This window comes from Pseudorasbora parva, chromosome 23, assembly GCF_024679245.1.
Source record: "Pseudorasbora parva isolate DD20220531a chromosome 23, ASM2467924v1, whole genome shotgun sequence".
Lineage (NCBI taxonomy): Eukaryota > Metazoa > Chordata > Actinopteri > Cypriniformes > Gobionidae > Pseudorasbora > Pseudorasbora parva.
Genome location: NC_090194.1, coordinates 18,001,614 through 18,016,124, shown reverse-complemented (window position 1 = coordinate 18,016,124; position 14,511 = coordinate 18,001,614). Strand labels below are relative to the sequence as shown.

General features: G+C 38.7%; 1 protein-coding gene across 1 annotated transcript in view; it reads right to left on the bottom strand.

The window, feature by feature from the left end:
* Positions 1-784: 784 nt before the first annotated feature.
* cntfr (ciliary neurotrophic factor receptor) overlaps positions 785-14,511 on the bottom strand; it is a 238,069-nt gene continuing 224,342 nt past the window's right edge. Inside the window, exons 7-9 of the mRNA XM_067432680.1 lie at positions 10,149-10,338; positions 6,623-6,740; positions 785-1,896 (exon numbers count right to left, since the gene is read on the bottom strand). Coding sequence (XP_067288781.1) covers position 1,896; positions 6,623-6,740; positions 10,149-10,338 — 309 coding nt within the window. The 3' untranslated portion in view covers positions 785-1,895. The remainder of the gene's footprint in view (positions 1,897-6,622; positions 6,741-10,148; positions 10,339-14,511) is intronic.

The window sequence follows — 14,511 nt, the reverse complement described above, 5'->3', positions numbered from 1 at the left end:
CTTTTCATGTGTTTTCGAAGCTTTGATTGTGTTTACAGTGTGCAATGTTTTTACAGTTTTACATTTTACAGTTCATGTTTTGCACGTAAAAAAACTGTATTTTTCACACAGTTTACTTATCTGTATACACCGTTGTTTTCTCTATCCTTAAAACGGCCTGATGATTTCCTTGTTCTATGAAGTAAATACGTAACAAGTTCTGATTGTGCCAGCAGTTCCTGTGTTGTAATTCGACAGCAGCTTAGCACACTTTGCCCGGAAAGGTCCCGCCTCTTACCATAACGGGGAGATGCACGCGCTCAATGCGCGCTCTTCTACACATGGGAGAGCAACAAGACCACTCCCCCTATTTTGCGTATTCTTGTGGGTGGAGGGTTAGTCAACAAACGGTTCTAGTGACGTCATTACAGCAGGGAGTGCAGGGGTGTAGTCCAAACCGGCCGTTTGCTGTAGGCTTTGAAAGGGAACTTCTATTAAATAAAATATCTCGCTTGGCATTGAACTTTGAGCTTTATAATTTTACAGGTATTGTTTATGCTCTAACAGCAACATTACACACTAACTAAAGTTTGAATGATGGGATTGTGACGAACAGGACCTTAAAATTCAGGTTTTAAGAACCATTTTGTAAACAATTTTGGTATTGTGTTGGCTCGCCAATTGATGTCCAATGTAAAACCACTTAAGAAACGCAGCTCATTCATTGACGAACATGAACAAAAAGACTCACAGGTTCTACTCATTGTGAAATGGTCACATTTAATGAACAACTTCTCATTTTATATACATCTATAAAAAGAACCCAGATACAGGTTACAAGAATCTAAAGCTAATACATACATTATTAAATAATAAACTTTTTCTCATGTTAAAGATACATATCATAGTTTACAAAATATGATCAAGGAGAATTAAGCAATTATGGTTTGCAAAAAAACAAAAAACAAACCACAAACAAATGAACAAAAATATCTAAAGTTCTAAAATTATATTTTATTCAATGATAACCAAAAACAAAGTGAAACGATTTTCCTTGAAGAAGGTAGTATTAAACTGTGATACTGACTAGAAAAGTCTGCAAAAACAGATGGTGAAAGGCAAATAGTCGAAGAATGTAATAATACGGTTCCGAATGGTGCTTAATCTTCAGATGGTCTGACACGACACACTGTTCTTCCCGTTACAAAAGGTGGTCCAGAACAGTCCATTCCAATTTGTTATTTACAGTTTCAACTTCTCTGTGTTCGCGGGCCAAAAAAATGATAAACGAAACAGAGGAAAACAAAAGGAATACAACAGATATCAAACGATGGCCTTCAAAAAAAAAACTCCTCAGTCTTTGAAGCTTGTGAAGATTTTGTACTGCCAGTTCCAATTCCTTACAGACACAGGTTTGGGGAAGCTTGGGATCATTGGGGAAAAAGAAAAACAGTCCAAGTCTTTGGCATGATGAGTTAGCTGTATGTCGTGGAAATCAATGTTACACAAAATTAGCCTTTTCTGTCCTCGGAACAGTTTCAAAAATCATAATGGAGTTAAAAATCTTGTGTGACAAACAAAAATGAGGTGGATGAATTTTGTTTCTTTGTTTGTGTTGTTCTTGTGCTGCCAGGCAAGTGAGTCTTGTGTCCCCCCAAATCTTTTGCTCCCCTGGGGTTCGGGTCCTGTGTCTGCATCTGGTCTTCAGTCAGCTGTCATCGCCAGAGATGTTGAACTGCTTTATTGTTCTTTTGTCTTCCTTTTGTAATTGTCAGCATTTATTAATCTTTCTAGGTCTTTTTTCTTTCGTGAGAAAAAGAACTTGAATTAAATTATCAATGCACGATATCTATTAACATGTGCAAAATAGAAATAGAAGACTCCTCATTTTTTTCCACAGGAATGAAGCTTACACATCTGAAAACAAAGAAGAGATAATATTTGTTAGATTTGTGCTGGAGTTTTTGTGGAATTTACTGAATTGTGTAACTGATTAGTTTTTTCCCCCCTCTCATTCACTTAAAGTGTGTGTGTGTGCAGAAAGTCTATTTTATATTATATATATATATATATATATATATATATATATATATATATATATATATATATATATATATATATATATATATATATATATATATATGATCGTGCCGGGATTTTGACCTTATTGGACAAAAGTAATGACGTTGGAGATTCGTCTGATATGAAGTAAAACAATAACATACATACTATTCGGTTTCTCGCAGAACCGAAATGTATGTCATTAATGACTCTAATGTTGTTCCACACCCGTAAGACCTCCGTTCACCTTCGGAACACAGTTTAAGATATTTTATATTTAGTCCGAGAGCGTATGGAAGTGTATGCACACTATACTGTCCATGTCCAGAAAGGGAATAAAAACATTATCAAAGTAGTCCATATGTGACATCAGTTAGTTAATTAGAATCTCTTGAAGCATCGGAAATATATTCTGGTCAAAAAATAACAAAAACTATGGCTTTATTCTGCATTGTCTTCTCTTCCGCGTTTGTTTTCATTCCTCAAATAAAGATTAAAACGGTTGTGAATCAGCGTATCGATTCATGATTTGGATTGCCAATGTCACGTAATTTCAGCAGTTTGGCGGTTTGACATGCAATACGAATCGGGAATCAATACGCTGATTCATAACCGTTTGAATCTTTATTTGAGGATTGAAAACCAAACGCGGAAGAGAAGACAATGCTGAATAAAGTCGTAGTTTTTGTGACTCTGACTAAATATAAAATATCTTAAACTGTGTTCCGAAGATGAACGGAGGTCTTACGGGTGTGGAACGACATTAGGGTGAGTCATTAATGACATCAATTTCATTTTTGGGTGTACTAACCGTTTAAGACATCAATGTGTCGTCACGAGCCACAGGGTTTAATATGGATTTGTATGTCTATGTGTTTTTTCTCTCATAATGGCTCTCATAGAAATACAACCCATTGACATGCATTATACGAGCAACGGTTGGAGTTAAAAATCTTCATTTGTGTTCTACTGAAGAAACAAACACACCTACATCTTGGATGCCCTGGGGTTAAGCAGAACATCATATTTTCATTTTTGGGTTAACTATCCCTCTAAAGTGATGAAGATTGTATTTTACAGAGATTATTTGCACTCAGTGCAAATACCAATAGATAATATTTACACTGTGTAAATAGCAGCTAGATTATATTTACATTATATTGCAAATTTGCAGTATTTTCTTTGCAATATGTGTTCATAGTGGGTAGATGCAATAACATAGAGAGTAAATTAATAGAGCTTAAGTGTTGAAATGAAATTCAAGCGTAGTTCAGGCAGACCACTGATCGCTAAACATATTCAGCATATCAGCTGACGCTCAGCTGATTTGTTACTCTACCAACTCTAATCAACTATAGTATTTAAGCTCATTCAAGCACATCTGTTGCACAGACATTTACACCCACCTCAACCCCTTCACCTTCTAGCATCTCATAATTGAGAATTGGATTCTGTGTAGAAAATCTATGTTATCATTTTATCTCCTTCTGTAATATATGCTAAGGCACTATTGCTTATTTGAAGGCTGGGGATTTATGTTTTCTAAGCCTTTCGCCAAACCCAAAGATTGTCAATCAATTTCATTCTCAAAGTGGTCCTGACTGAATTATATTTAGTAAAATTATTAAATGGATGCCACCTTATTGGGACAATAAAGCCCTCCCTACACCTATACCCCTAATCGATAAACACTTTATTATTAAACACGTTAGACACTTTATTTCCACTTTTCGATTATTTTCTTAATTTTTATTAAAAACAAATGCCTTTCCGATCTGATATGTGATGGGAAAAAGCAGTAGAGGGAGTTCATCAAAAGGTGGATTCGAACATGGGTCGGTCTGCATCAACTTCCTGCAACATACCTTAACCCTACACTATTTCTGATTTTGACAATCTAGCGCCTTCTGTCATTTTGTCTGGCCCAACCAGACGTCAGTGGGCGGAGTTAGTGAAAATAGCCTCTGTCGACAATGCAGGCTATTTGCACTCTGTAAATAGACACTTTTTTATATGTTGGCATTACTACAATGAGAAGTATAGAGAAAATGTGCTTAGTTGTCATTAAAATACAGCTCTGGAAACAAATTAAGAGACCACTTTACATTGAGAAATCAATGTAAAGTGGTCTCTCATTTTTTTCCAGAGCTGTATATTTTACAAATCAAAAAGGTCCTACATTTCCTTGACACAAAATTGAGATTTCTACTTTTGATTTTGGGCTGAAATATAAACATGGAAATGTTTTTGCCAGGTGAAAAGAGTGTTAGATTTATTCATCATGCCAGTGTGACTTAAAAAAATAATATAGTGAACTCCTTAACCAGATTTGAAAACATTCCCCAACTGAGCACTTCTATAGAGCGGTCAGCCTACTACAGCATAAATTACCGAAACAGTATTGCAAATGAGAACAAACAGGGGCCAATGAGAGCAATATCTAAATGGCTCCCACTTCATGCCAGTGGGAAGATGTAATTGGTGAGCAACCACCCGTGGTGTTGCCTTTAATTTAGTCTTGGCTTATTACAGACTGACCAATTAAATCTCGCTCAGAGCGGCTCAGTGTGGAGGTATGAGGCGAAGGTATTTCTGTATGTACGTGGCCGTCTCGGGAGGACGAACACATCCTACCCCCGAGGTGCTATCATACACTTCCTCCTGCCTTCCAGCTCCATGCATGAGCTTGCTTTAATTAGAGATTGGCTCGTTATGCCGTGTTGCTGAGTTTGAGATAACAGGCATGCTTTAAACATATGGACCGAGCGCTAATGAATCTCCGGCTTGTTACTCGGCGATCTCCTATTGCTTTCTGACTCCTGCAGGGGATCGATGAGGTTTATGTGGCTGTAAGCACCAGTAACCGGGTCTGTCTCTCAGTTTTTGGGCGGTTTCTTGGTGGATTGTGCTGGTTTAATTAACCGATGGGTCTCTAGTCAGCTGCCCTGTATTGTAACCCGCTGTCAACTATCTCTAATATTTTTTTTCAGGGCTGACCACATTTCAATTATGTCTAAGAGTGTCACATAATTACAAGAAGGCCCCATAGCCTTTGTTTTGAGAGTGGAACTCCATCAGCAGTCTGCCGATGTCCAGTTCATTAAGTGTAGTTTGTATAACTGCTGAGGGTGATACAACATCACGTTCTGAAAGGACTATGGCCACATGAAAGATACTAAAGTCTGAGTGGACTTAAGACCACCTCAAACCTAGACCAATACCAGACCCACTAAGACCTAAATCAATAGCAGACCCCCTAAGACCAAGATTAATATCAGACCCATGAGACCAAGATCAATACCAGACCCTTTAAGAGCCAGAACAATACCAGACCCCTTTCACTACCACACCCCCAATTACCCAGACCAGACCTCCTAAGATCCAGATAAATAAACACTAAAGCTGAAAGTATACTTCCCGCTCCGACTCGCAAACTGTCTGAGTGACATACTTTTTATCATCAGTACATCAAATGCTCGAAATGCAAGTTATCTGTCCATGTTCACGGTCAAAGGAGTCTATTTTAAAAAGGCAACTGTGTGCGAGGTGGGACATAATGCGGAAAATGAGGTATGCCACCATAAGACACCCCCCCACACACACCACACCACCACCATCACAACAACCAAATACTAGCCTGTGATCCAGACAAATACCAAACTGTACCAAGACCCAGATCAGTACCAGACCCATTAAGATCCAGAACTAAGTCAAGACCAGATTCCTCAAGGGCCGCATCCAGACTAAGACCTCAGGAAAAGGTTTGCCTATTTTAATTAAGTGAATCAAGAAATGCATTTAAGAATGAATTTCTAATACAAATGACTGAAAGTGGTTGAATTTGCATTCTTCCAAATTCTCCGTAATGGTGAAGATGCAACACCAACTAGAGGTGAAATAAATTGTGACCATTAGTGCCATGGACTGTGGTTCAGATTGAGATCAAGAACCGTTCAGCCAGTTTTTGTGGGTGAACTCTAGTCATTTCAAACACAAGAAGAATTTCACTTGAGGGCAAAATATTTCCCGGTTCAAGATGCTCACACGGTTTCGCTACATTGACCAACAGAAAGCTGCTTGGTTTAAAAGTGACTTCTATGAGAGCCATTCTTCATATATCACTACAGTATTGAAATTTGACGTATTTGCCTTCAAAAAATCTGCATCATTTTATCTCTTTTGACATTGACTGAGCAGAACTATACCAAGGTTGTTGTGGTTTTTGTATGTGGTATATACAGTATATAGGTCTAAGACAATGTCCACAAAATCAAGACTCGGACTCTTACGCAATGATAATAAACTATGTGCAAAGGCTCCAACTATTAGTTAGTTATTGGTGTCTCAAGTGTATTTTCATTATGTGTGGTACATAATTAGGAAATGTGTAGTCCAGCTGCATGAATAAAGTGGTGAGCCTCTAATGATTTATAAATGCTTGCACGTTACGTTCGCACATTGCTCATTGTTCATACCTCAGGCACCGTTTAATTGTTTCGTTGAAAGCTTGGGATCCTTTCTCACATTAGAACAGGGAATGAGATGTTCATTCTGGAAATAGCATTGTAATGATGTCACATACCACATGATGGACAGCAGGACGCAGGCCAGGAGCAGGTGGGTTGACCAGAGAAGGGTGGAGCAGGCCGCTGTGGGTTTACCCACTCGCGGTGCGGCTGAAGGCGGACCAGGGGTGGTTTCTGCCAGGGAAGAAAAAATGGTCACTTTTTTTGAACAAGAAAAGGGTTTGTATACCCTTGGTGCAAGTCCTATATATACTCTATGGGTGAAAGACTATCTATTATTTTTTTTCAAAGCTACAATAATAAATAATCGTTTTTATTTTTCTTAATTTATGGCTGGTAAAATATTCATGGCTAGTAAAAGTCATCGGCCATTGGCAGGTGTTAGTTTTAGAACATGCTCATATATATTAATGGTGTAAGAAAATAATAATGTTATTTATTAAACCAATTTTGTTTGATAGTGTATAGACATTACAGCTACACTATGTAACTTTTCCATCCACTAGAGGGCACCTATTCAAAACAAAGGCGTGGTTTGATGATGCTAAATGGTAAATGGTAAATGGACTGCATTTATATAGCACTTTCAACAGACCCTATGGCCATCCAAAGCGCTTTACATGTTGCCTCACATTCACCCATTCATAAACTCATCCATACACCGACGGCGATGATGCCAAGTTTGAGCTCAGAATCTTGGGACATGTGGTCTTCACATCACAACCGGTGGAAAAGATTCGAGATAGTACTCGGGCAAAAATCATGTTCATGGACTTATTACTGTTACTGTAGTATGAAGCAGAGCAGGACCGAGTGTTGAGGGAGCTAAACAAGGCCGCTTGAGCGATTGGAACATGCGGCTAGAAGCGGGACTTTTATTATGACGGGACACAGTCGCCAGCACCATTTCCACTTTTCCGGTCCTAAGTATTCAGGTAACGCAGCTCTGTTTATCATCAGATACATTTAAGTGTGTTTAAAATTATGTTATGACATTTCTCTGTGTGTTTGCTCAGCGGCTGCTGTGACACTTGTTCACACCGCTAAGAGCAAAGCGTTTCTGCAGAATAAAACCAGAAACCGAGGGTAACGCAGATATGATGAAATTGACAGGCGACTCCCTCAGACGTCCCGGTTTCTTTGTTAAAATAGCAATTTTCTCACAATTTACAAATAGTTGGAAACATTTAAGATATTGTAAGAACTGAACTGAACAAAATATATAACCCTGGCCTGGTGTTTCTTGGATATTTTACTGCAAAAATCATTCATAGTGCACCTTTAAATTTAAACATTTCTTGAAAATGTTTACAATTTTGAAACATTTGAAAATCTTGAACATAAGAAACTCCAAATAGTACATAAGAACAAACTGTAACTGCTCACGTTACATATCAGTTAGGCAGTCTCTTCCTATTTTAGTGGATGGGTTCTGGCCCAATAACTGAACATTTTAAACCAAGAGTCATAAGCCTTGCTACATTCAACTTAATAAAATCAACTTTATAATTGTAATTCACAATATAGTGTTAGAATAATATTTTCAGTTAACTAAACAACTGCTCCGTTGTGCAATTGTGAATGTCACAAGTGTAAGTAGATATTAGTTATTGTTTCAATATCGCTTGTTTATTGTATTATTTGTGCAGTGTGGCGATGTGTGAAATGACTCCCTGGAAAACATCTCAGATAAATTAGAAAGAGCTGTCTCGTGGAATGACTCTCATCTCAAATTAAGCAAATAAAATCCTGAAATAACATAAGCCAAAGGAGGAATTATTAGAAGAACATTCTCCTGTTTTACCCAGGAGAAAAGAAAGCTTTTAGAAAGCTGTTGTTTTGACGCATGGCTCACAAAACTAGCATGGATTTCTGCTGACTTTTTGATTCTTTCCTCCGTTCCAAGTATAGTGTATAGAAACTCGATACCGTCTGCTGGATCAAACTGAGAAGGGCAGCCGTCACTAGATATTAGTTCTAATAACGGTCATCAAGTTGTCAGTGCTATTTATAAAACAAAATGTACATAGGCTATCACTGGGGTTTTCAAGACAAAATTCTCTATGTCCAGCCAAAAAGGACTGTTGTATCAGTACTGTTAAATCCCAAATGTGGACAAACAAACACTGGGACACGGTTAGTGAAAATACTTTTGATTACAGGCCATACGATTAGACTCCATGTTTACACAAAAACTATATATTTAAGGCAATCGTTTACACAATATCTTTTTGGCCAATGATACACGTGAAAGGAGGTGGAGACAGAGTTTAAAACCATACAAAAGCATACTAAAAGACTTTATGCTGTTCAGCATTTCCTGCTGACTGATGTTCACCCAAAAATGAAACAAGTAAAAATACTTTACTGTACACTTCATCCTACAATAAGCAAGATTAGTGGATGTATTGATGTATTCATCTTGTCTGGCTATCACCAGACCAAGCTCAATCTTTTAAGATTGAACATTAGTCTGGGGAGTCTGTATTTGTACTGCACAAGAGGCGTGATCAATGAGCATAGTTCAAATGACTCTGTATGCAATTGGATAGTCCTTCAGCCAATCAGACCAATGATCATTCGCTTCTCTATCCATCATCGTATTGAACCAAACAATAGCGTGCCAGGTGGATAAGCCAGTTTGTGATTGTCCCTGCAGATTTATAATGGAAACAGGATAGAAAAACTCTATAAAGTATAAAGTTATAAAGTACAGATATGTACTGTTACTGTCCAGCAATCTGTAGTATTAACAATCATCAATATTTCATTTTATTAAATATCATAATTTTCGTCAATATGGTATATTGTCACACCTCTAATCTCTAATGTGAACAATGGGATGCTGGTAGAATTCATGAAATACATTGTTTAGTTGAGAACCTGAGTATTGATTGCTCAACCGAGGAGACGAGACAGACAACAACTCGGAAACATGGCATTCCAAATCCATTTACTTCTACCGTACAATGCATTTCAGAGTAAAACAGAATTTTCATTGAGAGAAAAAAAAGAGGTATCCATGAGGAATTGATTGGATGATCAAAAGTGAGTATAGAAGAAGTCCAAGCAGAATCCAAACCTTTTCAGTGGATTGTGAAGGACACGCTTTTTGTCAGAGATTAGTCTGAATTTCGAAGCATCCGATTTTGTTTTCTTTTGGATAACTTGGACTGAAGAATTGAGCACAATTTGAAAAGGAACGCATGTTGAGAACGTAAATAGGGTTGATTGTGGGTTCATACTGAGAGTACGACATACTGAAAGGACATGTGTGTCCCTCAAGGGGATCTGCTGGTGTCTGATTAAATATGACATCTACTTTATAATTTTCAGTCATAAACTTAACACAACCTGATGTTAATTCATCATCCAACCTCAGAGTGGATCAACTATTCCTTTGTTGTTAATCCTGTCTGACAGCAGAGGGCAGCATGACTGTGAGATGCAGGGCTATAGACACTTTCTCCTCATTATCAGCCTCTATTATTGTTTTATGAGAGAACAGAGATCACAGAGGCAGACGGAACTGCCATTACAGTGAATAGAAGAGTAGGCCTACGCTTGACAGCTCATGCATACCTGGGATAACGTCGCTCTCAGTGGTGGAGGTTATAGGTTTGGGTTCCTCCATCCAGGGGGTGGCGTGGACGGCAACGCTCCAGTCGCTCCAAGTGCCGATCTCCATGTCCTTGGCAGCCAGTTGGATGATGTACTCTTTCCCCGCATAAGCGTCGGTAATGGTGTGGGAGGTGCTGTCAGAGAGCTCCACCTGTCAATCAATAAAAAGAGAACCAATCAGGGATATGGAACTTATGGGAATGATGCGTGCTGTTGAGATGATTAACATGCGAGATGTATGCGATGAAGAATGTTGAGGTGTTGGTGGTGAGCGAGATTGGGTGTGTGAGGGGTCTTCCTGTTTGTAGTGGACTTCCACACACCTGAGGACCACCTGTGGACTGTTCGTTGTCTGAGTTTAATGAGGTTGAGAGGGTCACTTTACCACAACAGAGGAGGGGGCACAAAGAGGCTGGGAAGTCCCGTGCATGTGTTGGCCGCTTTGAGGAGGGGGGAAATTTGACTAATGCACTGCAGCTGAGGCCTGTGGAGGGAGATGAGTGATGGTAGAGACGGCCCAGCGTCTATGACTCATCCCGCGCATCCATCACTGGCCTGTCCTGCACTGCTAAAGCTCAAGTCTGGAACTCGAAATCATGTGCGGTGCTCAGCCACAGTTGCTCAATCTGTGCTTTTCTCGCTCTTTATCTGTCACACAGCAAGACTAGGCAAAATTCACGTTCAGTCCATGAGTTGGAATTTGAATTAAATTGACCTTGAGCCACAAAATGGTTCAATTAAAAAAAAAAAGGCACAGGAATTTTTTATTTACTTAAAATTTAATACAGTCACATAACAGAAAGGATGATGGACACTGATGTACATTTTATCAACTAATACACAGTCAAACCAAAAATTACTCAGACACCAGCTATCCTTTTTTACTAGTGGGTGCAGGACACTATATTTAATTTATGTAAGTGAGGATAGCAAAATAAAGTAAACTGTGATATATTATACCCAACATTTCTTCATACAGGGGACAACCAGTAAAATGTATACAAATTTGGGACCAAAATTATTCAGACATGTTGTCCTTTTATTGCTAATGTGACCTTTTACACAACAGACAAACACATTTGAGCAGTGCTTGGTCATTGGTTGGCCTATACACACACACTCACCTAAAGGATTATTAGGAACACCATACTAATACTGTGTTTGACCCCCTTTCACCTTCAGAACTGCTTTAATTCTATGTGGCATTGATTCAACAAGGTGCTGAAAGCATTCTTTAGAAATGTTGGCCCATATTGATAGGAGAGCATCTTGCAGTTGATGCTGATTTCTGGGATGCTCATCCAGGGCACGAAGCTCACGTTCCACCACATCCCAAAGATGTTCGATTGGGTTGAGATCTGGTGACTGTGGGGTACATTTTAGCACAGTGAACTCATTGTCATGTTCAAGAAACAAATTTTAAATTATTCGAGCTTTGTGACATGGTGCATTATCCTGTTGGATGTAGCCATCAGAGGATGGGTACATGGTGGTCATAAAGGCATGGACATGGTCAGAAACAATGCTCAGGTAGGCGAGGCATTTAAACAATGCCCAATTGACACTAAGGGGCCTAAAGTGTGCCAAAAAAACATCAACATTTTTCCCTTTTCACACCATACTTTGTAAACCCTAGAAATTGTTATGCGTGAAAATCCCAGTAACTGAGCAGATTGTGAAATACTCAGACCGGCCCGTCAAGCACCAACAACCATGCCAAGCTCAAAATTGGTTAAATCACCTTTCTTTCCCATTCTGACATTCAGTTTGTAGTTCAGGAGATTGTCTTGACCAGGACCACACCCCTAAATGCATTGAAGCAACTGCCATATGATTGGTTGATTAGATTGCATTAATGAGAAATTGATCAGGTGTTCCATAATAAGCCTTTAGGTGAGTGTATGTATATATATATAACTCATAACTGATAACTGATATTCAAAGTGTCATAAATGCTGAATAATTTATTTATAACACATGTATAATACATTATATTTAAAGGCTTCATAGAAAATATTACAGTTTGGAATAATCATTATTTACATATGAAGGATATCACACATATATATATATATATATATATATATATATATATATATATATATATATATATATATATATATATATATATATATATATATATATATATATATTAGAGGTGGGCATAGATCTTATTTTTTAATCTAGATTAATCTAAATTAAAATGGCTCATTTGAATTCCTGCAAAGGCTTTCAGAATGTGGAGACGGATCTCACGAAAATGTGTATAAATATTACGAGTTTGCAATCTCGTGGAATGTATACGCCAAAATGAGTTTTGGCGTGCTTATGGTACGCGTTTTTTCGCGTGCATATGATACGCACTTTATGGCGTATTATACATACGAACCCCCCACCCCACCACCCTAAACCTACCCAAGAGCGTGTCATATGCACGCCATAAAGTGCGTATCATATGCATGCAAAAAACCGCGTACCATACGCACGCCAAAACTCATTTTGGCGTATACATTCCACGAGATTGCAAACTCGTACTATTTATACGCATGACCATGAGATCGTGTTGGAATGTGTGTGCTATCCTCTCACATACGTTACGCTAGGGGTGTAAACGGTACAGATTGCTCACAGTTCGGTTTGTATCACGGTTTTAGGTTCATGGTTTCGGTACGGTTCTGTATTTACTGTGTTCAGGGAAAAAGGACTACTGTCAAATAAACATAAAGAAAATAAGAACAAATAACTTAAATACAAGCAGCAGCACAAATAAATACTATTGAGCAAAGATGTTCAGGTGGGTCTAACATGAGTTTTTATTAAAAAAATAATAATAAAGTAATCAAATGTACAATAATTGCATATTTCACTGTTTAAATTAAAAAAGAATCCTTATTAAACTTACAAAAGCTATTCAATCAAGAGCAGTGAATGATCTCTTGTGTGACAGACAGCAGTAAAGACCAGAAGGTTGGTGGTTCGATCCCCGGATCCACCTGACCAAGTGTCGAGGTGTCCATGAGCAAGACACCTAACCCTAAACTGCTCCCGACGAGCTGGATGGCGCCTTGCATGGCAGACACCGCCGTCGGTGTATGAATGGGTGAATGTGAGGCAACATGTAAAGCGCTTTGGATGGCCATATGGTCTGTTGAAAGCGCCATATAAATGCAGTCCATTTACCATTTACCATTTAAAGGTTACTGCCCCTTTAAGACCAAATGCAAGGATATGCGTCATCTTTCTCGACTGTATAAAGTTCTCTTAAAGCATATAAAGACTATGTCTGCTTGGATAGTCATCAAGATGGACATGTTGACATACTTTTTGTGCGAGTTTGTCCGTTCAAGCGCAAGACTTGAAAGATGACTCAATATTTGCACGCTGTGAGACGTTTGCACGCTTTGGGACGAGTGCCCAGCGACAGATCTTCTCACAGTGTGCGCGAGTTCTCATTCGCGTCTTCTGGTGAATATACCCGGGTGATGACGGTGAAAATGACTGGTCATATTTGGACATACGGCATCACTGATATGCACTGAGCAGTTTACAAAGAGAGGCCGTTTTGCCCATGTTTTTCTTTTATTATCGCTGTTGTAATGTATCACTGAGAAGCCAGCACGTGTATCCATCGACAGAAACATACATACAGCATTATTTTCAAGTTACAACCCATATTAAATATGCGTCATCAGATGTGAGATCAACCGCGGTGCAAGTGCACCTTTTGCACGGCCCCCTGGTCTGGTCAGATGGCACCCCCGTTGAGAAACGCTGGTATAGACCCAGCTCCCAACCCAACTTTGAGAATAGATTAACAATGTTATTTTTTTATCGTCCATTGAGAGTCTCACGTTAACGCAGCATGTTAACGCTGATAACAGCCCACCACTAATATATAGTTAACCTAAATGTATTGTAATGAGTTATTTAAAATACCATCTGTAGCAGTTTTTACAATTCTGCACCTGTTTGTTAACTCCATTCAAAATCAAATCAAACTCAGGAATTCAATTAAAATGTAACAGCAATTCTCAGTTCAATTCTGACCAGTGCACAGACCTCTCGCACACATGCTTGGTAGAGATGAAACAGTGGAATGGGAGAATTACTTTGCCCACAAAGCAAGATCCTGCTGCAGTATACAAAGTGCAGAGCATATTTTTCTGAAGAATGTACTATTCCTTTATTGCCTCCCAGGTCTCCTACGTGTAGCTGTACAACACAGAGAAAGAGTAAGCAGGAAAATTGGAGTGTGTTTGCTTCGAGACTCGAGAATATCTCATCTGCACCTGAGCTGCTCAGAACAAAGACCAAAAGAGCTTTT